Below are 25,052 nucleotides of genomic sequence, written 5' to 3'. Positions count from 1 at the left end.
CATTGTTCCTAAATGTAAATACAAACATTTATAACATATTTACAGACATTTTCTCAAAAATCTGCTGGAAAATGAGGGATATAGCAACAGAGAGAAAGGTAGAGGTAGAAAAAGGAGGAGAGATTTCAAAAATATCTTTTATTAAGCTTGGAATATCTTTTGAGTGTAAGAGAGAGAGTGAGGGAGAGAGAGATAAAGAGGGAGGGAAATAATTAGAGGGAGAGAGAAAAAGAACAAAAAATTCAGTTCTCTTAGGTTTAACTTGATGATGACACTAAACCTGTATGTCACTACATGTGTGCAGAACTGTATATATACATATAATAGATAGATAGATAAAAAGATAGATAGATAGATAGATAGATAGATAGATAGATAGAGAGAGACGGAGGGAGAGGGAGAACATTGAATAGAGTGAGAAACGGGGAAAGAGAAAAATAAAAATCAATGTTCTTTAGTTTAACTCAATCTTTAAACACTTTCAACCTGAATGTCACTAAATGTGTGCAAAACTGATATGAGAGAGAGAGAGAGAGAGAGAGAGAGAGAGAGAGAGAGAGAGAGAGAGAGAGAGAGAGAGTTGAGTAAATACATGTAAATTATAATCAATATTTATCCTCACCAGAAAGAGCATCCTCATCTATGTCATCATCATCACTAAGTCTATTATTTCCAGCATGCAATCGACCTTTGCCTTGCTTTGGCATTGTTCCTAAAAGTAAACACAAACATATATAACATATTTACTGGAATGGACATATTCTCAAAAATCAGCTACAAAATGAGGGATATAGCAACAGAGAGAAAGGTAGAGGTAGAGAAAGGAAGAGAGATTTCAAAAATATTTTTGATGATGTTTGATAAATAAAACAAAATTAACCTTTAACTATGCATCAACTGATATCATTAAGAGTGAGAGAACAGAGAGAAAGACAGAGAGAAAGAGAACAAAAACTTCAGTTCTCTTAAATTTTATTTAACGATGACACTTAACCTGAATGTCACTACATGTTTTAAACACTGAGAGAGAGCGAGTAATGAAAAAAATGGAGACATAATGAGAGAGAAAGATAAATCAATATTCATTATTTATACACTTTCAACCTGAATGTCACTACATGTATGTAACACTTATATAGATGAGAGAGAGAGAGAGAGAGAGAGAGAGAGAGAGATTGAGATTTGAGATGGTGTTGAGTAAATACATGTAAATTATAATTAATATTTTCCTCACCAGAAAGAGCATACTCATCTATGTCATCATCATCACTAAGTCTATCATTTCCAGCATGCAATCGACCTTTGCCTTGCTTTAACATTGTTCCTAAATGTAAATACAAACATTTATAACATATTTACAGACATTTTCTCAAAAATCTGCTGGAAAATGAGGGATATAGCAACAGAGAGAAAGGTAGAGGTAGAGGTTTAACTCATTTTTTAAACACTTTGAACCTTAATGTCACTAAATGTGTGCAAAACTGATATGAGAGAGAGAGAGAGAGAGAGAGAGAGAGAGAGAGAGAGAGAGAGATATAAATCAATACTACTGTGTAAGTTTAAATTGATGATGACACTTAACCTGAATGTCACTACATGTGTGCAACACTTAGAGAGAGAGAGAGAGAGAGAGAGAGAGAGAGAGAGAGCAAGAGAGAGAATTTAGATTTGAGATGGTGTTGAGTAAATACATGTAAATTATAATCAATATTTATCCTCACCAGAAAGAGCATCCTCATCTATGTCATCATCATCACTAAGTCTATCATTTCCAGCATGCAACTGACTTTGGCCTTGCTTTGGCATTGTTCCTAAAAGTAAACATCAAAAGTAAAACAAATATTTAAATGAAGATTTTCTTCTAAATCAGTAATGAAAATTACAGGTGTATTCGTAATCCAAATAACATGCAAATTAAATTTAAGGTATAAAAATAAAATGAAAAAAATCAACGAACTGAACTGTTTCAAAATGTTAAATAAATTTTGTAGCTTAAGATATCATTTGATCACAAATGAAATGTCATAACAAGAAATAATGTTCAATGAATGACTACATGTAAAAAGAAAACTAGCTTGCACAGTTATAACTATTCAATCTGATATTACACCATACCTAAGGTTCAGAGAAAACTTAATCAGATCTGACATCAAAATTCTTTGTTACTCATTCCCCCCCCCCCTTCCAAAAAATAAATAATAATAAAAATAATAATATAAATATATTTGAGTAAAACCTACAATTGAAGGAAAAAAATATATAAAAAATAATGACTTTAGAATAAATAAAGTGACCTTTGAATATTGAAATCATTTAAGAATAAATATAATTTGAAATGAAAAACAATGAAATTGTCTAAAATATGTTATAACTTACAAGAAAACAGTAATTGGGTCAATAAATAAGCATTTAAAAAACACATACCTGAGTGTACAATGTTTAATCAAAGAGTTTCAATTATGTAATTTACCGGTAATCTGAACAAAGTTCATCATACTACTTTACGTATGCATCTGAAATCTAAGAGATATAAAGCAACATTGACTGTATCACTCAAGTTTGCAAGTAACTCTCTGAATTCCAAATGAAAATGATCTACTTGACCATCCTTCTGATTTACCATGCTATAAAGATACAATGCCATGTTAATTTCAAATAAGGAGTTATGGTTCAGCATGTTCAATGTGTTTTCAATGAAAATAACAAAGAAATCTTTAAAGCCAGCCCTGTGATTGTCATTGTACACATTTTTTAATGCTTTATAAGAAAAAATAACTATTTTTCTGATCACATTTTTAACAGTGTCAAATGCATTATGTAGCAATTAGAATATTTTGATATCAGTACAGGACACCTATTGCACTCAATACATACTGGGGGTAATACACATTAAACAAAGCATACTGTTCCATACCTTTTTCTCTGAAAACCTTGGCTTTTTGAGATCAAAGGGGTCATCATCATCATCATCTTTTAAAAAATATACAGTTATTAAAAATTAAAATTATTGTTCGAATTCGAAAATAAACCTAACAGAACATGTTAACCTGGAGTTGATATTATTTACTGAATGCTAACAGTATCCATTCAAAATTATTTCATACATTTTGACAATAAGTTGTTCTGTTCTTGGTACTTATAATATATTTTGTCCTATATGTAGTGCGGATTCTTCAATGTAACACATCTACATGTTACATATTTATTCACACAAGATTTGTTTCACATCTCACATGGAACTCATATCCTTTCTTTTCAGAACCTGGCAGTCACAGTGAATTTCATCAGACACCTTTGTATCTTGATACCTTTAATTTTGTATACCAACACATGTATTTACATTTTCAACTGTCTTTGTCTATAATAACATTACTAATTAATTTTGAAGCCTATAGCCAAATAACTTCATTACAGACGAGTGATACAAAATGGGTGTGCCATATAGCCTAATCAAAAATAGTATTGGCTGTGCCGCGAAGTAATACACAGCATGTGCTACATGAAAAAACAGTGGTTTTGATATGTTGTTTTAAAGTGTACAAATTGGGAATATTAATTATACATATAAGTATTAAGGAATCGTTCTATGAATATTATGAGGTGATAATTTCGGTCAGAGTGTGGTCAAATTTATCACAAAGCCCTTTGGGCTTTATTGGATTTGGCCATCCCCCAACCAAAATTATCACCTTATAATACTAAAAGAATGATTCCTTACTCCTAAAATAAAAACAGATTCAACCTTTTCACACATTGATAAAATATCAGTCATAATTATAAACTGCCTCACCTGTAACTTCAGTTGTCTTCATCTCCATCTTAGTTTTCTAGAAACATATTTCAAAAATTACATTAAATGCAAAACAATATCTTTAAAATAAAATAGCAGCATGCCATTGAAATTGATCATTTAACTTTTTAAGTGCTCTAGAAGTGTTTTACATGTACAGTACATGTACCATCAGAATCTCCAAATCTAATATATCATAATGTAGTATGCCTATTATTTATAGTTAAAGTTTTCAGTAATACACACTCAACTTATATAAATGCTTCTCATTTGTGAAAATATTTTAATAAAATTCATTTTCAAACATTAAAGCACACATTGTTTGATTAAGTGATCTTTTCAAAGAATTACATGAAAGTGTTGCCTCCAAGGAACATTCTCATCACCATAATCATAACGTATTTCTTCTCCAATATGTATATCTTGTAGAGCAAACAAACACAGCCTTGGATAATTATTGAAAACTTTCAATTTCATTGTTGCATTTGCCTTCTTGTCATCATTGACATAACGGCACATTCTTTCTGGTACATCTGTAGCATCAACACTACAAAATTGAAACAATTCTAAAATAATATGCCCCAGCATACATGTAAAATTCTATGAAACTCCTTAGTTAATCTTACATTTATTTACTAGTAAAACTCCCAAAACTATCTAGTTTTCCGAGTGGAAATGGATCAAAAGACTGCCCCCCCCCCAACTCTCTCTCTCTCTCTCTCTCTCTCTCTCTCTCTCTCTCTCTCTCTCTCTCTCTCTCTCTCTCTTTCTCTCGTGAAAGAGTAATGTTGTACGTCAACAAACTAGTTACAAGCAAGATGAATATTATATTACATATTATTTAGAGACCTGAAAAAAAATCTAAGTTGATGTTAAATACAGGATATATTACAAAAAATGCTATTATTAAAACCAAAACTAATTAAAGCAGATATCATTACATATCACTGAAAATATTTAAAAATGTAATCTAAAATATCATGTATTAAATTATTTACTGTAATAATTCTGATTATGTGAGAAAGAATAGGAGAAAAAGAGAAGAAAGTATACCGATATCAAAACAAAAACTCACACATGTTTCCCATTCCATTTGAAATGAAACATGTAACTGTGTTTTTTCTTCCTGCGTTTTCTCTCTCGAATTTCTGCCTCTTTTTCACTTATTCGATTGCCAACATACTCTAAAAGAAAGGCCCCCTTTTGGAAAAATGCTGTTGTAAATACACCGAATCCTGTAAAATTAAAGTCAAATTAATAATTGGAATAATTAGCATGCAAAGTACATTTGTCATTTGTACACAGAATAATTATTAATAGAAATATAATATTACTTTAAACATGTTCAGAAATACATGATGACATTTATGTATGTACAATTATAAGACAGGGCTCGACACAAATTCTCTGTACTTTATTCTAGCTGACAAGTGTTGGTTCAGTTTTACTAGTCTGCAGGCAATTTTATAATTTTGCCAAAAATAAATGTCAAAACAGATATAATAAGAACAATCACTAAAATATCCGATCTGCACAAATTAATGGATAAAATAGGCAATGCCTGCTGTCCGATCCTTTTCTTTTTGAAATAAAATCTTGTTTAAAACTTAAAAATAAATAAATATAAATATTTAAGTCAAATTAATTCACAATTTTAAAATGGTTGTGATTTATGAAAATACATGATAACCAGTCTTGATATTTTGTTCAAGATTCCTATAAATTTTGTCAAGTTTGATCAAAGTCTATCATATTTCTAAAGCTTCCATATCTCTATTGCAGCAATGTGTTAAATCAAATGAAGATCACTTATTGGTTATTAAAATTTTTAATCATTAAATCAGATGATGTAAATAAGGTTTGAATTGACTGGCCATTATGCTAAATAGCTAAAATGCCCTCAGGGTTTTCCAGTAAAATTTAGATACTGGTAATTGTAAATTATACCAAGTTTTTAAGCAGAACATTTTATCATTCCAATAGAACTGACAAGACACAGCCAGGTTTTATTAGTCCTACTTAAAAACTACTTTCGTCTTCGACCAATAAGGCAATGGGTTATAAAGTTAATGTCGAACCCTGTAAGTATAAAGGTAACAATTAATACCTATAGTGTTATTAATGAATCGTTTTTCAAATCCATCCTTGTCTAAACCTGCTTGACACCAAAATTTAGCATCCTCATCTGGCCTTATTCTCTTCGCCTTTTTAAAAAAATCATAAATACAGTATAATTATATGTACATATTGGATGTATCATATCAGTATTATATATGTAAATGGATGCTCTTTATAAAATCTTTATCTGTAATTCAAATGGTCTTGTTTAAGAACTTGTTGTTTTTCAACATGATATGTCAAGTCATACTGTATTGAAAACTCATTTTGTTCAATACTTGTAATCTACCTTCATTGGGTTTACTGCTTCTTTATTCAAGCTTATCTGCACCTGAAATACATTTTTACAGTACATGTACACGTACAAAAAAAAGAAAAATGGAAAAACTGTACTTACACAATACAGTAATTGACACATCCATAGATCACATGGGAGAAATTCATTTTAAATCCCTTGTTTGGTTTTAATTTTCCGGGTTGACCGACAGGTTTTAAAATTAGTCTTACCGGATGTTATGATTAAGCCATTGATTTAGTGATAACCTTACGCACGTGCTTTAACAAGTACCTTTTCTTTTCAGTAAAATATACAGAACTGGATGTTTTTAAAACTAAATACAAACAACTATTGAAAAAATTAAATTCAAAATTATTATTTATTTTATGCATCATATTAAGACCGGATTGCTCAGAACTACTGTACTGCGAGGCGATCGACATGTCATAAATGTGATAACTGAGTATCACGCATTGTTCCCACCGTAAGGGTCCTTCACCAGCTGTAAGAACTTGTTTAGCAATAATCATTATAATGACAACGATGCTGATATGCATAATTTTTACAGTTTTATAATTCAAAAATTTGACCATGGCTCAATATTATTGTTTCTTCTCAATCAATTTTTCATTTTCATTGCGTCTCCAAATTATCGTAAAACGGTTCGTGTTAATTATAGACTACATGTAAGTATCGGTATGGTCAATCACCAAACAAATATCACCTTGCAGGACAAGTGTCGCCTGAATAAACAAACCGTGACACGGGTCCCGCTTCTAACGCCTTGAGCCATTTAAATGACCAAGTAGGTGTAAATTAGGTATGGTGCTTGGAGATACAAGGCGACTTCGAGGTATCGAGAGTAAAAAAATATAGATTATGAATAACGGCCTTTACGGGACTGCAGTTTGACTTCGAGGGATCAAAGTTCGAGCCATCGAGAATTACCTGTATGTCAATCGAGGGCTTCCAACTAGTATTTCAAGAGCGGCGGTTACGACTTACTTTTGTTCTTTCTACTTTGATGTGCGTTCACAGTTTGAGATGGCAAGATACAGATACAGACACACGTATAAGTATTCATCGTACAACATCATGATCATGAACATGTGCATATGTAATGATCGACTCTAATCCGGGCCCCGACACATTTCGAAATATTTTTTAAAAAGTTACTTCCATTGTTCATGATTATGGTAATTTTAACGACACTACAACTTACAGGTTTCGTCATGATAAAGCAAAACATCCAATATACATGTCACTATGTGCTCACAGTGCTGCTCATGTACTACCTGGCTACCAGCAATACGGTCTACTTTCACTTTCACAGGAAGTGAATATTACCCTAAGATCATTCTCAGGCCAGAGCTTTGAAATACCGAATGTGACTGGTCCTTCTTCTTCTTCTTCTTCCCCGTATAGTTCAGACCGCCATCTGGTGTAATATCGAACAATATATGGTCCGATGTATTTGATGCGCGGGTATAAAGCTGGGTATAAAGCTGGAGGGTCGTTCAGGGGGGGGGGGGGGGCACCCCCAATGAAAATTCAAACAAATTAATTTCACATTGTAAACTTATCATCAAAATGCATCAAGTTGAAAAAATATCTGGATCCGCGCATGGTAAGATCATAATTATACATGCATATGAAATAAATATGACCAAGTAAATTCATCTTAAACCATGCAGCTATTAGGAAATGGGACAGTTTATTAATGTAGACTCATATGTTAACTTTTAGACATAAGAATATTTTTATTTTGGTCAGTTGTGAAGTTAAGTGTAATGCATGTAAGACTTTGTATACCTGTTGACTTGTAGTAAAAATTGACCCGCTGGATTTATAGTAAAGGGGTAAATGTATTAATAATCAAGATTATATATGTATTGTTACTGTAACAACTAGACAATGTAACAGAAAGTAAACCTTAAACAAACCCAAGGTTGAATTTAGCTTTTTCCCCTTCAGATCTTTTACTAGGACCCAAAGCAAATTACCCAGAACAAACCTTGAGGGACTCCTGGATGGACCAAGATAAAAAACTCATAAGCCCTTCCCAATTAAAAAGGCTGTTATATTCTTAATTTTCACTACCAACACTTAAAAGTTTTTAAAATTCAACCAGGATTACAATTTAAAACCATGCGTGCAATTTTTTTTTCATAACATTGATATGAGTGTCACTGGTTTGTTTGTAAATATGTACATGTATATTGTATACAGTGGTATATATTGGTAAACGACATGTATAAATACTGTATATATATAACCTCTGGTGAATGTTTTACACTATACATTTTGATGCTCCTGCTACATCTTTTCATTATACTGCATTGAGCCATTGCAGTTAAGATGTGACAAAGTAAACAAATATGGTTGATCTGTACAGAATGTATGGGTTACCCTGTAGTTATATTAAAATTATTTAAAAAATAAATATTAACATGGATTAATAAGGACCACAGTTTTACAAAGTAAGGTGACAATAGTACTAATTTTTTGGTGGCTGGACATAAAGAAATGTGTTCATGTCAATTCTCAAAATTTAAACTATGATTATACATAATAAAAATGGTGAGAATATAAATGTAGATTTTAAACTAAAATAGATTATAATACTAGTTTTTTATTTAGTAAATTACATGTTACCAAATGTAGTTTGCTAAAAATATATTTATGATTTTTTCTATGGAATAAATTAAATAAATCTTTTTTTTACTACAGACATGTGTTGTTTATAATATTAAAATGAGTGTCACTTGTTTGATATTTCCCTTTAAAACTAAAAGAAGTGAAGTTTGTGTTGTGTGCAATAAATTTCAAGTATATTACAGTATTCATCATACATTTCACAAAAGTTATACAGTAATGCAGCTAAATTTGCAATGGGATAAATGATTGCTTGCAAAATAATTCATGATTATTTGAAATGTGATGCATTAATTATTCAAGTTGTAGCACTGAGGTAAATCACAAGGTACAGAATGTTGATTTGACTGGAATAATCTGCCAAATTTTTTTTTTTTTTTGGTGATTTGGTTGTTGTTTACTTGAAATATCAAACAAGCAAATTTTATTCTTGATATATCAATCCTACAACTCACAATTTGATAATGGCTGGATGATGGATGCATTCAGAACAAGATAGAGTTCCTGGGGAAAAATTGTTAGAGGAACAGTTGAAGCATTTCATGGATAGATCGATAGAGAGAGAGAGAGAGAGAGATGCATGTATGATGACCATAACTTTCCTTTCTTAAGAAATATTCTCTTCCAAAGTCTCAATATGGAAACTGCCAATGACACTGGTCTTTATGCAAATTCATAACAAAACTGAGAACAAAAATGCATTGTAATACCAGTGACCAGCCACATACATGTACTGCCTATTATGCATTGGGATGTTGGTTGATGATTTTTGCCATAGTTCATGTGCAATTCCTTTTACCTTTGATCTTAGATACACATCTGAACTACAATTAAAAAATTCTTATGACTTTTACTTATGCGCAGAACTGAGTGGAATATATTTATATATGAAGGTAATATACTGCGATTATAACAATCAATCAGTTTGGTCATTTTTTTGTACCAATTTTAATTCGCACAGCCCACTACAACAGTTCTATATTTCTATATGATTATATATAATTATTGATCATTCTTATTGATAATGCTCATTAGAACAATGAAAATTTGCTTATATATGTTTCATGAAATTGATAGCATATTTCTTTTGAACATTTGTTAAGCTGTATGGTAAAGAATAAAATACAAATTGATTAAAAAGCATTTCATGAAATAATGGTGCTGGTGCATGCATATTGTTTCAGAATATTTGTAATTATAAATCTGCATACATATAATAAATTTGTCAATAAAATATGCTTAAAGCTAAACTCAAAATGTCTTTTATTCACAAATTTACCCATTCAATTTGTATCCCAATCTTCATAAGGTAAATTTAGTATAGGTTTGAAATGCGCTCACATATTTACAAGTGATGAGAGGAGTAAATGGCATCACTAAGTTTTACTGTGTCTAATATTAATTTTATCTTGAAGGGTTGGCTATTGTGTAAATTTCTTTCATGATTGTATTGCATAGGCATGGATAACTTATCATTCAACAAGGATCTATTTTTACTATGGTAAATGGATATGCACATTTCTTTTGTTTACTGTCATATAATGTGTATGTGCAGATCCATGAAGGGGCATAGGGAGTTCTATTAAATGGTAAATTTACAATGTCAACATTATTAATTTGAAATTTCCAGAGGCTCTTCAACCAAACAAGAATTTTTGTCAACCTATTTTTCTTTCCAATTTTTTTTAACCGTGGTTGATAAAATTGCGGTTATGATAAAAATATAATTCAGAACAATTCACAAATAATTGAAAACACTTACTGCACGCTTTCCCCGTGAATAGGACATGGTTTATCTGCATCTATATTCTACCAAGCCTCAAACTAATAAAAAACCCACTAAAATATATTTTATATATCAATGATTTTGTCTGTTTTAAAAATACAATTAACTTGTGTCCTTGTCTAAGACGTATCACTGGTTTTTCTTGAAATATATTTGCAAAATATTGATACTACTAAGTTATAACACTCCTTACAATAATTGCTAATCTTGGATTTTATATATAAAAAAGCAAACGTTCTTAAACAAAAACTATCCCCTCAATGAATTAATCTTTAATGTAATCATTGATTCTCTCATCAGTTCTAATCGTTATGACTAATCTTTTCTTAGTCTTCTTTTAGATCTCTCTTTAAAAAAGTAATTATTTCCTTACTATCGTAAAAAATAAACTTACTGAGTGCAGTTCAGTTGACGCCATCTTTAAGCAACAGGAAGTTCTAATCGCGCATGCGCGCTTTTTAACCCAAATAGAGTAAAGTGTGTGAACTACTCTTCTGGATTGCACGAGGTGTGTTAAAAAATTCACTTACACACCGGAAACCCAAACATAGTACGATTTTTATTTTCTGAATCAAGGACGATGAGAATTAACGTTTCCGAATGAACTTACTTCCCACTACGCGAGTGCATGTAGTGGGAAGAAAAAATGTAGTGGGATAAAACGTGTGTGTTCATACTCATGTAGTGGCTTTCATGTGATTACAAACACACACACACACACACACACACACACACACACACACACATATTCAATAGATATGGAGTGAATATAAACTGATCAATTTAATATTTTTTTTGAAAACGCCTCATTTTGTATTAAGTCACATAGCTTTACCTTATATTTACTACATCTTTTTTTAATACCAAACTCTGTAGGCTCTATTAGATTTTTCGGTTTTCTGCTCTGCTTCGTTTTCCGTTTCCTGTTTTAGCTACACTTCGAAACATTTTTTTTTTAAATCTAAGGTGTCAACATATTAAGGTAAATGTTACGCTATTGAATTTAAAGCTGTTTAATATAATAGCATCTTTTTTCAATATATATTTGCGGATAGGGTAAAGAATATCAATTCCTTTTCTTGAGGTAGTTTTTTTTTAATAAATCTTTTTATTTTTGAAATTTCATTTGGTTGTTTTATATGCCTACCAGTCATTGATTTCTGTACGGATATTGGATATTGGATATTGAAAGCAATTCATATTTCATAACTTCAGTTGATACTTTTTATTTAAAAAAAATACTTTCATTATTTAAAATCAAGAATATGAATCATACTTTGAGTTTCGAAAGATTTAAAAACAATTCTTGTGATACTTATAACGTGTATCTAAAAATAAAACTGCAATATTTTCCATTTCTATAAATAGATGACGGGGAAAGGTTATAAAAAACAGGCTATTTAAAGGTATATATTTTTTCTCATTGGTTTTTATTGCTTCTTTTATTTGATATACTAGCTAGGGATACAAACATTTAACTGCATTTTTCTGTTACTAAGGGTCAAGAGGTTGGAGAAGGCTGAGTGGTAAGGGAGGTATTAAGGACCATCAATAAGTGCTGTTCAGAAAATACCTCTAGATCTCCAACCACACCGGTAACAAAAAGTAACGCACGCACATCAAGATGATTTTAATTAAATCATTTGCTTATTGATGCGTACCGCTTGCTGCAATGAATTTGTCCTCAGGATGCCTAAGTATGTATAATATAACCGTTTCATTTATGCTTGATATTTTAATAAGAATAATTTTACATTAACAAAATGAATGAACTTAATAATTATTATGTCTAAATAAGGCCTACAAATACTTGCAAAATTACGTATCGATTTTAAAATTATGCATTGAAATTTCAAACCAGGCAAAAATATAAATTAAGAATGTTCATAAGGGCAGAGAGCTTCATATTCACAATGGATAGCGAAATCGAAACTAGATCAAAGAGCGACTCTACAACTCAAGGGTTACCTCACAAGCACGCGTGTGCACACCCACCCACGCAGAGAGAGAGAGAGAGAGAGAGAGAGAGAGAGAGAGAGAGAGAGAGAGAGAGAGAGAAAGAGAGAGAGATCATTATATAATTTCATTTACTTTTTTTTAAAGTTATATTTATACCAGCCGAATATTTTCTCCTCCTTTTCTTAAGGTCACATTTTCCAACTTCTTTGCCTTAGATACTATGCAGCGCTTCGAATCCTTGTATAATCGAAATATTAAGTAATAAGGAATATTTCTTTAAATATTATGTGGTGATCAAATACGGCCTGGCATGATCATATTCAAAATAAAGTCCTTCGGGTTCTATTAGATATGATCATTCCCGACCGTATTTGTTCACATCATAATATTGTTACCAGTCACACCAAGCTGCGTTCCAATAGCGTGTTCACGGTGTTGTTAAACTCAAAGATTCGCCGTAGAATCGCAGGAAACTTCAGAAAAATGTACGATTGTCTTTTAATGTTTAAACCCTTGTCACATCGGAGCTGGGTCAACAATACGGTGTGTCGATGTATCTATATCGTTAATGTCCAATATGCAATGTCAACCCGTGCATGTACGGGTCAAAGTCTATTTCTAGTACAATTAAACATATTAATAACTTAAATTTTTATTGTTTTGCATATACAACACTATTATTAATAATACTCTTTGTTTTTTGTTTTCTTTTTACTTTAGAATTTCCCATCTTAATACCGAATGTCTCAAATTGGGTGTTCTGTTTTTAAGTGTATTAGAGGTAAGATTTATTTTCATATATTAAAAAAAAATGGTCACGATTTTTGTCCAACAATGTAATGCTAAATACCTTTGACTCATAGACACAGTCACACACATTTGTTAACATTCAATTCGATTTAATGTTCAGCTTTAACTAATTGTTAAGCATGGTAACAAAGTGAAGTTTTAATTGGAATATGAACCCAGGACATCTTGCGTACTGTACCAGCGGCGTTTCAACCACTGAGCTATAACGACAATATCTATTAATTGCCAGTCATAATCACGAGCCTGTTAACCAAGTGATATAACATTTTGTTCTTTCATTTTAAAAATGCTGCTTTTATTTCATTAATTAAATTCTTATTGGAATAGAAACAATCGTTTTCTCTTTTCAAGTTATACAGCCGCAATCAGTTGTCATAAGATAAACAAAATCTAATGACTGTAACAAATGTATAAAGTTTTTTTTCCCTCTGTGCTATTGCCCCTCTACGCTTGCAAACAATTCCGTCCGTTTTTAATTCGCCCGAACAAAGTTGTGTTTAAAGGGGCATGATCACGGTTTTTGTCAAAAAGTATTTTCCGTATTTAATGTTTACAATGCGTAAGTTGGGCATTTTTAATATGTAACCAAAATTTGAGTGTCATCCGTTGAGTTACAAGCGAGTTACAGAGCTCACAATTCTTTACTATGTAAACTTTTGTTTACATTTTTAATGTGGAAGTGAAAAGTCCAATTTTAGACCTTAAATGAATGTGTTAAACGTTATGAACTGTTTATTAAAGCTTAAGATGAATAAGAAGATAGACAAATCAACTTGAAAAAGAATCTTCATGGTATATTGAACCTATGTAAACAAAACCAGCGCACGAGCCATGTTTACATAACAAAGGGTTGTGAGCTCTGTACCTTGCTTTTAAACTAATGACTGGCTCTCAAATTTCATTTCATCATTAGAAATGTATATCAAAAGTATTGTAAATAATATAAACAGAAAAATAGAATTTGACGAAATTCGTGACCAATTGAATTCGCATTATTGGTTTTAACAATTTTTTGTATTATAAATCTTGGCAAGTCGTATTGACGACTAATGTGAATCATTAAATCTAAAACCCATCACAATCATCTGTTTTTTTAGAATGACAAAATACTTGGTAACCCCCCCCCCCCCCTTAAAAAAGGTCACCATAGCAGCAAGTCGTATAATAGACAAAACACAAAATGTTTATTTTCTTTAATACATGTAATCTTAGCTTTACAGTATGTTCTCTCAACTAATTCAATACAACGTAAGCTTCCTTGTCGATATATCGCAATAGTTGACCCACCTCTGCATTTCTGTCATACTGTGATAACTAATATCTCTCTCTCTTTCTCTTTCTCTCTCTTTCTCTCTCTCTCTCCTATCAAAACCCCAGAAATAGTTCTTGTTTAATGCTCAAATGTTCCTTAACATATATTATCTACTATATGGTATAGTGTTACTCTTTTCTTGTAGTTGTATGTCTTTGGTGATGAATCATCCTGTATAGATGTTACACATGTTGAATATGTCAATTCCTGTCCTTTAACGGAGCAAGAATGGAGAATAGCAGAAGCTATCAAAAACTGTTCATCGAAAGTCCCAATCTGTCACAACTTGGGAAAATGGAAGTACCACTGTCTCCGCAACCATTATAAGAACCAGACTGTGCAACTGTGTGGACGGCCACAAAAGATAAATGGTAAAAAAAAAATAGAAGAGCGCTGAAAAAAGTAATATGCAACATAATTGCAAGATTAATTTATGAAAATATTGGTTACAATTGCATTACTTTTATGAAATATTTTACATAAAATGGATTCACTTTTTAAAATTAAACGTTTTAGGCTACTCGTGCGCGGAGTATAATGTCGGAGGTGATGTTATCCAAGAAAACTATGACACTAGTTGTAAACAATCCACCCCGCCCTGTCCGTTCCAGTATTCTTCAGATGAGGTGTATAAATGTGAGTTCATTAGCGATACAAATTCAACCACCATGTATTGTTTGCTGGTTAATATAATTATTTTAGAGCAAATATATTAGAAAAAAAATCGTTGAATGTTCAAGAAATGTTGGTTTAACCCCCCCCCCCTTCCCCGCAGTAACGCACTTTAACGCATAAACCGTTGCCCCAAAACCATGCATTTTGACTCACTCTTCGTTGTTGACTCTAACGGCTCCGAGAACACGTAATATAATTTTGGGGTTTTTTTTGTTATCATAATAAATATATTGTATCATAAAAACAGATGAATGAAATAAAGTTACTCGTACGTCGTTTAATTTCGTAAACATTTGCAAATAATACTTTTTTTCTATTCTTGAAATGTCCTAGTTGCATTATTAATTCGCAAACTTTTGCGAAAGTTTTGATGAAGGCGAGTGAAGTACCATTTTAAACGATTTTTTGCGTGTAAGATTACCTGCAAATGAGTTTAAAATTGATTAATTTGAATCGACATTTCATATGGATTGCTCTCTTTGTAACAGACATAAATGTGATTGTAAAAAGTCTAACTGTTCATAAAATTCATAATTATTTACTTTTTATATAGTTATAGTAATTTAAATGTTAATGTGATCTGATGACAAGTAAAAAATACCTCCGCGTTTTAAACACAAATTAACAATATTTTGTAACCTTTTTAAAACAATCTAGATTTATTTTGGTAATAATTTCGTTGTATCATCAGTTAGGCTTAAAAGAAAAATATGCCATAGGAAGTGTCTTCACAAATTTAAATAAAAATTAAATTTGTTGTCATAACGACAAATTTAATTTTTAAATAAATTGTGGAAAGACAGAAGGACATGTAAACAATGGTCGATACATCCTTAAATTGAATACATCAATTGGTATTACTTTTCTTTAAAAAAGGTCTGACAACGATCATTAAAACACAAACGGCAGTTTCCTTTACAGTTGCTCCACAACAAGTCAGAACGTGTAGGAACTCAACCAACGTTAGAAATTGTGCTTGTGCTTGTATTTTTTAAACAGCGTGAACTTTATAGATTGAAATTATTATTGTAGTGCAGTACTTGAGGTTGATAATTTAAGAATATATTAATATTATCGAATAAATTTATTTATTTACATTTACCCTATTATATATTGTTTGATTGAAAGTTCCTTAGTTAGAACACTTAAAATATTTACATATTTTTTTTTAATCTTTCGTGACAGGGGATAGTTTGTTAAAGTACAATACACTATAGCCAGGGGATGAGTGTCTTCCGAACTCTCTAACTAGAATTTCCTCAGTTCCCATCCAGCACAAACACTTTTAATTCACTCCTTTTGGGGCCACTCACCACTTTCTGAGGAAAATTGCCGGCCAGAATGTGTAAAGTTTTCTGTATTGTGTATATTATACCCTTTCACTTTTAACCCATTTTCCTTGATTTTTCTGCTTTTTATACCTCCCAAGCTAATTCCCTGCAAAGGGTTGACCTTCTGTACCGTGTGCATGTTGCCCATTACATGTCAGAAACTTACCGGTGAATAGTTTACTATCCCCATTCATCTATTTTTTGTGTGATTTTACCTTCCATCTGTAAATTGTAAATATTCGAGGAAAAATGGCAGACTTTATCTGAGAGTTATCGCACTTGCAATATTAAAGTCACATAAACAAAACAAAACCTTACCCTTGATACATGCACGTGCCATAATGAGTCTTGGGATGGATTTGTACATTATTGAATACATTCAAAGGTGAAATTCTGCCATATACACCGAACCAAAGTGCTAAGTATTCACCTAGTATAATGTATATATAAATTACGAAATAAGCACATTTATTTATTTTGTCGTCGGGATGACTGATATCCACTTACATTTCGAAAAGTTAAGAATGATGCATTGATCTTGACGTCTGGTTGCGACCCGAGAGAGTGGCCTTTGCTAAATATCACAAACACTTCCGGTTTGTTTGAATTTCGCTCAGAGCTTTGGGTTGTGTTAAGTTGCCCATGGAAATGACGTTACACTTATGGGAAGAAAAATATTATAAAAAAATAACGTTCACTATGGATTGATTTATATTTAAAACGATGTCGAGGTCAAAATAAACAGCAAATTTAAAGTGAAAACAATCCGTCGTAGAAACAATGCAGACACCAATATTTCAACGGTTCTGGCTGTTTTGTCAATGATCATTTTGGCCATGTTAAAAATTGTTCTTTTTAAAATATCACCAAAGACTAATATCGGTCACAACAAATTGCAGTTAATATTAAGCGTGCCCAGAAAAATACCAATTTCATGTTTTGACGTTTTGTCACGGGTAATTGATTTCAATTGTGTTTTTATTTTATTTTTGCTATTAATGAAAAAAAAAACCCAAAAACATGTCAGTTAAGAAATGTTGAAAATGTTAAGGTTATACCTTGGTTAGTTGTAAAACATCTGAAGATGAAAATGAAAGCGCTTATGTTTTACTCGGACTTTGTGTTTTTATTCATTTAAGTTATATATATATATATATATATATATATATATATATATATATATATATATATATATATATATATATATATATATATATATATATATATATATACTTAAATAAATAAAACAGAATGCGACAGTCCAAATTAAATAAATTATTAAATTTATTTAATTTGGACTGTCGCATTCTGTTTTATTTATTTAAGTATTTTTGCTGTACCAAGGCTTTATTTATCTACATATATATATATATATATATATATATATATATATATATATATATATATATATATATATATATATATATATATATATATATATATATATATATATATATATATAAAAGGGAAGCAAACTATAAATAGGGTTACACAAGAACTCCAGATGGAACGGTTCTTGGGTGGATCTCCAAAAATACGCATGGTTATTCTGAGCTAAAACAACCTGAAAATCATCACTAAACATATTGATATGCTTCAAGTTTTGTTTAACTGTGCACCTTCTTTAAAGTAAACACCATGAGAAACGGCTTTTTTTCAGTGCTTTTTTTCAACAAGTAACACAAATCTTGCGTAATGAGTTCAGATCATGCTATGAAATAAACACTGCTATCTGCCATTTTTCTGGAACTAGCTCTATGTTTTTGTGTAGATGTTATATAAAAGTAGGTATGTATCTTTAAAACCAGAATTCTTTTAATGGCTTTCTCGAGAGATACGCTTTTATTTATTTAACATAGAGATTTTAAGTTTTTTTAATTCTCTAGACAAATTAGGCCAATTCTTAAAAGTTAGTGAAACTTGTTAAAATAATACGGCCGATAACATTACCACACGTATCACATTGAGTTATTTTATCAAGTAAGTTTTGAATTTCTGTGCCACAGATACTATTTGTATAGAGACAATGATTGAGGACCAATCTAAAACCAATCCACCAAGCACGACGTTAGGTACTTTGGATCCCAATGAGGACAAGTAAGTTGTTTTTTCAAGTATTTATCAAATAAACATCCAAATCACAAAGTATATTTTTCTTGTATAAATTATTGTCCTACGGTATTAGATTTTTATCTATGTTATCTTTATGACATACTGAACACAATTTTAGAGATTCACATCAGCTCGGTTTATTTTCCACACTTATATTGAAAGAATTTTTACCACATGGTGTATTTACTTTACTCTAGGACGCCATATCTACGAGAATTGCCACTGATTGCGATGCTTGTCATTTTGTTAATATTGCTCGCATGTTATGTAATTTACCGAAAGTGCGAAAAACAAGAAGGTAAATAGCGTATCTTTTCTTAAATTCAATGTTCACTGATTTCCATGACCAGATTCATACACAGATAACAAAATAATAAAACAAATACTAAAAAATGTCCAAAAATGAATTACTTGTAATGTTCTGATACAAGTATGTTATTTATCCCTTATTTTAGAACCAATGTCTACAGTGGAAGAACTGTGCTTCATCAAAACAGAAAATGTTCAACCAATGTTCCATAACCACGGCATCAAAAGAGAGATTTAATGAAGAGTAAACTTAGAGCATGCAACGACAATGCTTAGACTTAAATATTGATACGTGTGTTCTATATTTTGATCAAATTCATCAGATCTGTTACTGAAGTGACTTATAACTAAATGTTTCTCCGTCGTAAGTTAAACTTTTTGACTTTTTTTTTACTCGTAAAGGGCTTATTTACTTTTTTTAAAAATATTTTTTTTTCTGTAATATGCTTTGAGACGATTTAATTAATCAAATTGTTTTATATAACTTTTAACACCACATTTACTAACATGCTTTGCTATACAAAAAAATCCAACATACGATGAGAGGGCGGCTGCGCAGCTTCGTTCCTAAATATGTACCCACATGAGTTAATGATAACAAATTGAATTTATAAATAAAAAAACAAAAAAAAAAAACACTGACCCCTCCCCCTCCTCGAAAAAATAAAAATAAAATAAAACAGTACGGTTTTTCACAAATATATTTTGTTTGACTTTAAGATGAATTTCCAAATGAGCCAAACGAAAACAATATTAGACAAACTACCACATCATCTTACATTTTCATAATTATTGTCCAACCAAAGATATGTTTTGAACATTAAACCTACAGGTAAATATCATCTAAGAAATGTAATACACAACTGCAAATAAATATACATAATATAGAGTTTTGCATTATCCCACAAAGCTTATATTTTGCTTTTTACATGTGTAACTTCAATCGAAAAAGTAGTTTTAGACATTATTCTATAAACAAAACAGTACAGGTAGTAACCATGGACATCAGTTAGCATGTAGATGTCATAGACATACTCTGAAAACATCTGTTAAGGCTTGAATTAGAAATCATTACTTAAAATTTGTTAACTTTTTAACATGATATTAATAAATATTTAAAATATTAGGTAGTCCTATCTTAAAATCGTTTAAAACCAGGAACATTCTTATCATATCTTTGGAATTAACCATGTTAGACATCGAAATCGACGTTGATTCATTATAATAAAAGCTACACATTTAATTTAATTTTAATAAGAAAAAAATAAGAACCCATGGTCTAATTTAAAATAGCTTAACTTTTGCAACCATTTTGTCAGCTGAGGCAAAACTTATGTGGAGAGAAATGGACGTTACATTTATGTTGGAATGCATTTTATTATCTTTTGTCTGTGATGATTTTTCAAATAGGGAAAACTGTTTTGTTTATATAAGATAATTTTAAACTGCTAACAATGTCGCAAGAAATAAAAAAGAACGAGCTGTAGAAATAAGCTTTTATATCTGAATATTTTGTTTATTATTGTTTAAAGGCTTCATACATATGTGTAGTTTTTTGTAGTACAATCCCCTATCCCCCTCCAAAACCAACACCCCCATACGACGACAGAAGTCATTCTAGATCCTTTTTTTTTTTTTTTTTACATTTTTTTATGCATGGATATTGTAAATGTTTTCAATCAGTCTAGACTGTACCTTTTTATATAATTATGCAAGGTTTTAATGATCTGCAAATGTGGTAAATATGGGACGTTTTTTACACACACTGTTTTTCTTAATACAAGATTATGTTTGAAACAGAATGCAGCATGAATACGAGATTAAAATAATCCGACCATATCTTTAATCTGACAGAATATGACGAATATGATATGCATTTAATCATTTATATACATAGAATAATGGTTATAAGATAGATGAAAATTAAAACATTACAGTTCAACGGTAAAGTTGAAAATTATAAGGATAACTGTACTGAATATGAAACTAAAGGACACATTAAAAGTCAGTTCAGTTTTGTAATGTATATTGATCTGATTAGGGGTTTCAGAGATGGGAGAGAATATATCATAATCAAAGTACTAAAGTACTGACAGGAGTTGATTTTATCGATTATTATCTATTTTAAAATATAATATATGTTATTTTGTTTGCCAAGTAGTTTATAATCTGTATTTAAATTATGTACATTATTAAAATATGAATCCATGGACTTTTCCGACAGGAATTTTGAGAAAACCCGTATGGATCGTGTAATGTAATATTTAAAGATAGAATTGATTCCATCAAAGTGTATGGATCCAAGCAAAAATGAACTCTAGTCTCGTTCAGCCAGATGCTCGGCTGTGTCCGTTAATCTTCGACAAACAAGAGATACTCTCTGCCAATGTGATAGCTTGATGACACGACCTCTAAATGTAGACAAAGTCCCTGCTTGTCGGAACTTTACAGAGACAACCGAAGGTAGAACGAGACTATATTAAACGCTGGCGTAGGAATACATGCGACTGCAAAAAAAAAATATCTAAATGTTTCGTACTATTTAAAATCTGACTATTTGAAAGGTATTTATAGGTAATATTCGTAAAAAAAACCAATGCTTTAGCATACATTACATCGAAGTTATCAATTATTTTCGAGAACTAAATCTTGCCAGCGGGGATGATTTGTGCTTGGGTCCAAACACTGTTTCAGTTTCCGTTTGCCAGAGTAACTGCACAGGGGAGTTGATTAAAATCACCTCCTAAAAATGAGATTTGTTTGTCTCTTGTGAACTCTTATTTTTTTCAGCGGGAACTCATGCTGAGAAAAAAGAGCCATAAGCGTACCATAACATAATAACAACAATTAAACATATATCAACAGTTGGGGTTTAGGTTTAAAATGAGGTCGGTTTTTTTTTTTTTTCTGAGGTCGGGTTGTGTTGTTCACAAAATTGATCTCATTTACTCTGAAATGTGCTCAACCCCTTTAAAAATTAACTTTGTTATGGCGAACGTGAAGCTGCTCAATAAGTTAAACATATCTGTAGATACTGTAAATTGCTTATATTACGTGAGTACTGAATTCCGCGATCTTGCGGTTTCGGATCAAATCGGGAGAATATAAAATTGCGAACATGGATTTTTCATCCTTATTTCTTATAGTTTTGAACTCTTCGAAAATAATAGCGAGATTTTATAATCCGCGAAGGGTGCTTCTCGCGATTTTACGCCGATATTAATTCCTCGCGATTAATTAGGAATCTACAATAGTTTGTATATACATGTATTAAAGGAATGATTGTTGCAAACCAATTTTGTACAATAGCACCATCCCAAACTACCAAAAGTAAACATTCCTTTAAAATCCATGCCACCTTTATGTGGGTGTACAGTATGAAAACTTCAAGACTGTGTATCTTGATAATTTTTATCAGTTTTTAGCTCACCTGAGCTGAAAGCTCAAGTGAGCTTTTCTTATCACCTTTTGTCCGTCGTCCGTCTGTCCGTCCGTCCGTCTGTCCGTCCGTCTGTAAACTTTTTACATTTTGAACTTCTTCTCTAAAACCGCTTATCCAATTTCAACCAAATTTGGCACAAAGCATCCTTATGGGAGGGCGAATATAAATTGCATAAATAAAAGTCCGATCTAGATTCAAAGCGGAGAAAACCTTGAAACTGTAGAAAAAGGGGGGTGCATTTTTGAAAATCTTCTTCTAAAGAACTACTGATTCCAATTCATCATAGTTTAGCATAAATTATCCTTCTGGGAAGGAAAATATAAATTGCAAAAATTAAGGTCTAATTCTGTTTCAAATCTGAGTTATTACGAAAATAATAATAAAGGAAAGGCGTGTTTTAATCCGTTTAATAGCTTCGGGTTCGGCATCCGATGGGTTCGGTATCCGGTAAACGGGTAGACAAGACTTGGTTGGCCTGGGCATAACAAAAGATTGGCAGTTATTGATCTGCCAATCTCATTAAAATTTCAGGATATTTGATGGACCAGTATATTTGTATTTGCTGTAAATATTGATGCAAAATAATGCGTATTTGGAATTGACGATTGCCGATCTGCCCCGGCTTTTATTTTGCCACGGCCTGGGTTTGCATGCCAATTTTACCAAGACTCGTATTCCATACTTCTAAAACGAGGTTCTTTGTTTAAAGCAGCCATGACATTATACGAAAAAGGGTCGATCTGACTATGATGAATTTGCTTGTTGTGCAACAGTTCGCGAATGAAGGGAAATTTTTGAAACATGCAAAATATATTGGTGCCGATTTTGTGAAGTAAATTGAGGCTAAATATTTCAATGCGTTGACAGTTTTCACACATGACGTTGGTGTTAGCTTGTTCTGATTTTCATTTCGTTTTCATTATTTATGCTTTGTAACCTGGGAACTATCGTCTGTATTTCGTGATTTTTACGTATCAAATCAAACAGACACTTCGGTAAATCAAACAGTTAACTGTTTACCTGCGCAAATTAAGCAAAATCTGATGTATCAAAAAAGTACTGAAGTACAATTCATTTTATCGGTAATTAGGCATTATCTTATCTTTTGCGTAATGGTAGATTAATGCAATAGGTTTTGTTCAGATGCTCGGCATTTTCTCGAGTTTATTCAGTTTAAAGAGAGTTTGATATCGCTGACGGAAATATGTAGGAATAAACATGTATATATATGATTCATTTGGAAAAGATAGATTGTGTTCTTTATTTGTTATAGTGCATGTTTCTTGTGTTTAATTGTTTACAATTTCTATTTACTAACCATATTTTATGTTTGTACACAGATCTTAAAAACTAAAGATTAAAAAAGTAAAAAAAAAATGTCAATATTTATTAAGAGAATTTTCAAAGTCTGTTCTTCCAGAAACCAACTTTAACAACTTACTGTATTGTTAACTTAACCTTTCTTCGTCATTATTACTCCTACTGTACATGTGATCCTTGACTGTGTTTGTGTACATTTGTATAAACTGATTTTGAACCTCAAATACCAGTGAACTGGTCTTGAGTGAATAAAAGAATTGAAAATCTTAGGCCATTCTTTTTTTCCATTTAAATGCTGAATAGGAAATACCAAGTTAAAAATCTTAAGTTGAATGTAATAAACTCATGGGAACAAAATATGACTCAAACCTAGGCGAACTGTGAGCTCTGTATCTTGCTTATAATTCTACGATTGACGCTGAAATTTTGGTTGAACATTAGAAATTCTATATGAATTAGAGTATGTTAAATACTTGTACAAACAAAATAAAGAATGGTCTTCTGTATATACCTACTCTCTGGGGCCCCCTCTTTATACAATAATTAATGTGAAATCTACATCAATTTTGATAGTTTTTCAGACACGGGTAAATAAAAACGACATCTTTAAAACAGTTTCCATAGTTCTGACACATTTCTGTTGCAATGGTTGCGGGGATAGAGTAATTATCGCTATTCCTAAGAAGTTATCACATCGGAAAATTATCCTGGTTTGTACGCGAAGTAAATAACATTCATTTAATTATAATGGAGAAGACAAATAAATTTTTTGAATGTTTTTAATTTGAGGAATTGAGCACATTGAGGTACAATTTTCTTCTTCACATCTATACATGTAGGATTTTTAAAATAAAAAACAATAACTATTACATATATTTTTTTAAAAATACAATAACTAGTAAGTAGTTGATGAAAAAAATGTACCTATATGCTTTCATATATTTTGATCGCCTTACAAAGTGGGGGGGGGGGGGGGCAGAACGAAAATACAGAGAATTGGAAGTTAACAACTTAACAGTGTACTCCTACGAAATGTTTAGTTTTATATCTTGCGTAGGATTTTCTTATTTTTATAAAAAAAAAAAAAATAGTATTTCATGAAGGTACAATGTCAAAGATTACGTGTATGCAAAAATAAGTGTAAAATTCGAATACT

General features: G+C 31.3%; 3 protein-coding genes across 7 annotated transcripts in view; 1 reads left to right on the top strand and 2 right to left on the bottom strand.

Annotated features, from left to right (window-relative positions):
- The window catches only part of LOC136271909 (uncharacterized), a 6,777-nt gene extending 5,458 nt beyond the window's left edge, over nt 1-1,319 (bottom strand). Inside the window, exons 1-3 of the mRNA XM_066072491.1 lie at nt 1,235-1,319; nt 623-712; nt 1-8 (exon numbers count right to left, since the gene is read on the bottom strand). The exon at nt 1-8 is cut by the window's left edge and continues 82 nt beyond it. Coding sequence (XP_065928563.1) covers nt 1-8; nt 623-712; nt 1,235-1,319 — 183 coding nt within the window. The remainder of the gene's footprint in view (nt 9-622; nt 713-1,234) is intronic.
- Nucleotides 1,320-1,701: 382 nt separating this feature from the next.
- LOC136271350 (N-lysine methyltransferase KMT5A-A-like) lies at nt 1,702-11,342 on the bottom strand. Of its 5 annotated transcripts, none has more exons than XM_066071223.1 (9): nt 11,021-11,342; nt 10,603-10,679; nt 6,198-6,239; nt 5,898-5,994; nt 4,866-5,025; nt 4,142-4,337; nt 3,791-3,827; nt 2,915-2,970; nt 1,702-1,811 (listed from the first exon to the last, which is right to left on the bottom strand). In XM_066071223.1, the coding sequence occupies exons 2-9, from the start codon at nt 10,627-10,629 to the stop codon at nt 1,740-1,742; spliced, it is 687 nt and encodes a 228-aa protein (XP_065927295.1). In that variant the 5' UTR covers nt 10,630-10,679; nt 11,021-11,342; the 3' UTR covers nt 1,702-1,739. The 5 variants fall into 5 exon arrangements, with proteins under 5 accessions (XP_065927295.1, XP_065927296.1, XP_065927294.1 ...); XM_066071224.1 differs by having other exon boundaries at nt 10,603-10,664; XM_066071222.1 differs by lacking the exons at nt 10,603-10,679; nt 11,021-11,342 and adding an exon at nt 7,408-7,680.
- A 207-nt stretch (nt 11,343-11,549) lies between these two features.
- Nucleotides 11,550-24,871, top strand: LOC117692093 (uncharacterized). Its single transcript, XM_034479108.2, has 9 exons — nt 11,550-11,608; nt 11,995-12,032; nt 12,126-12,323; nt 13,306-13,366; nt 14,853-15,078; nt 15,224-15,343; nt 18,720-18,810; nt 19,023-19,123; nt 19,281-24,871. Exons 3-9 carry the CDS (start codon nt 12,280-12,282, stop codon nt 19,370-19,372), a joined length of 735 nt encoding a protein of 244 aa, XP_034334999.2. The 5' UTR covers nt 11,550-11,608; nt 11,995-12,032; nt 12,126-12,279; the 3' UTR covers nt 19,373-24,871.
- The last annotated feature ends 181 nt before the right edge of the window (nt 24,872-25,052 follow it).

This window comes from Magallana gigas, chromosome 9 (assembly GCF_963853765.1).
Source record: "Magallana gigas chromosome 9, xbMagGiga1.1, whole genome shotgun sequence".
NCBI classification, from domain to species: Eukaryota; Metazoa; Mollusca; class Bivalvia; order Ostreida; family Ostreidae; genus Magallana; species Magallana gigas.
Note: the sequence above shows the minus strand (reverse complement) of the source record. Positions and strands in the feature narration are given on the sequence as shown.

What these genes read in the sequence shown, in the direction of transcription:
- LOC136271350 (XM_066071221.1), bottom strand. Translation starts at nt 6,326, where the DNA reads ATGTGTCAATTACTGTATTGTGTAAGTACAGTTTTTCCATTTTTCTTT. An exon ending in AAATGGAATGGGAAACATGT is followed by an intron (nt 4,338 to 4,865) that starts GTGAGTTTTTGT and finishes TCAATTTTGTAG; the next exon opens with TGTTGATGCTACAGATGTAC. An exon ending in CTTGGAGGCAACACTTTCAT is followed by an intron (nt 3,828 to 4,141) that starts GTAATTCTTTGA and finishes ATATGTTTCTAG; the next exon opens with AAAACTAAGATGGAGATGAA.
- LOC117692093 (XM_034479108.2), top strand. Translation starts at nt 12,280, where the DNA reads ATGCGTACCGCTTGCTGCAATGAATTTGTCCTCAGGATGCCTAA. An exon ending in TTTGTCCTCAGGATGCCTAA is followed by an intron (nt 12,324 to 13,305) that starts GTATGTATAATA and finishes TTTTTACTTTAG; the next exon opens with AATTTCCCATCTTAATACCG. An exon ending in ACGGCCACAAAAGATAAATG is followed by an intron (nt 15,079 to 15,223) that starts GTAAAAAAAAAA and finishes TAAACGTTTTAG; the next exon opens with GCTACTCGTGCGCGGAGTAT.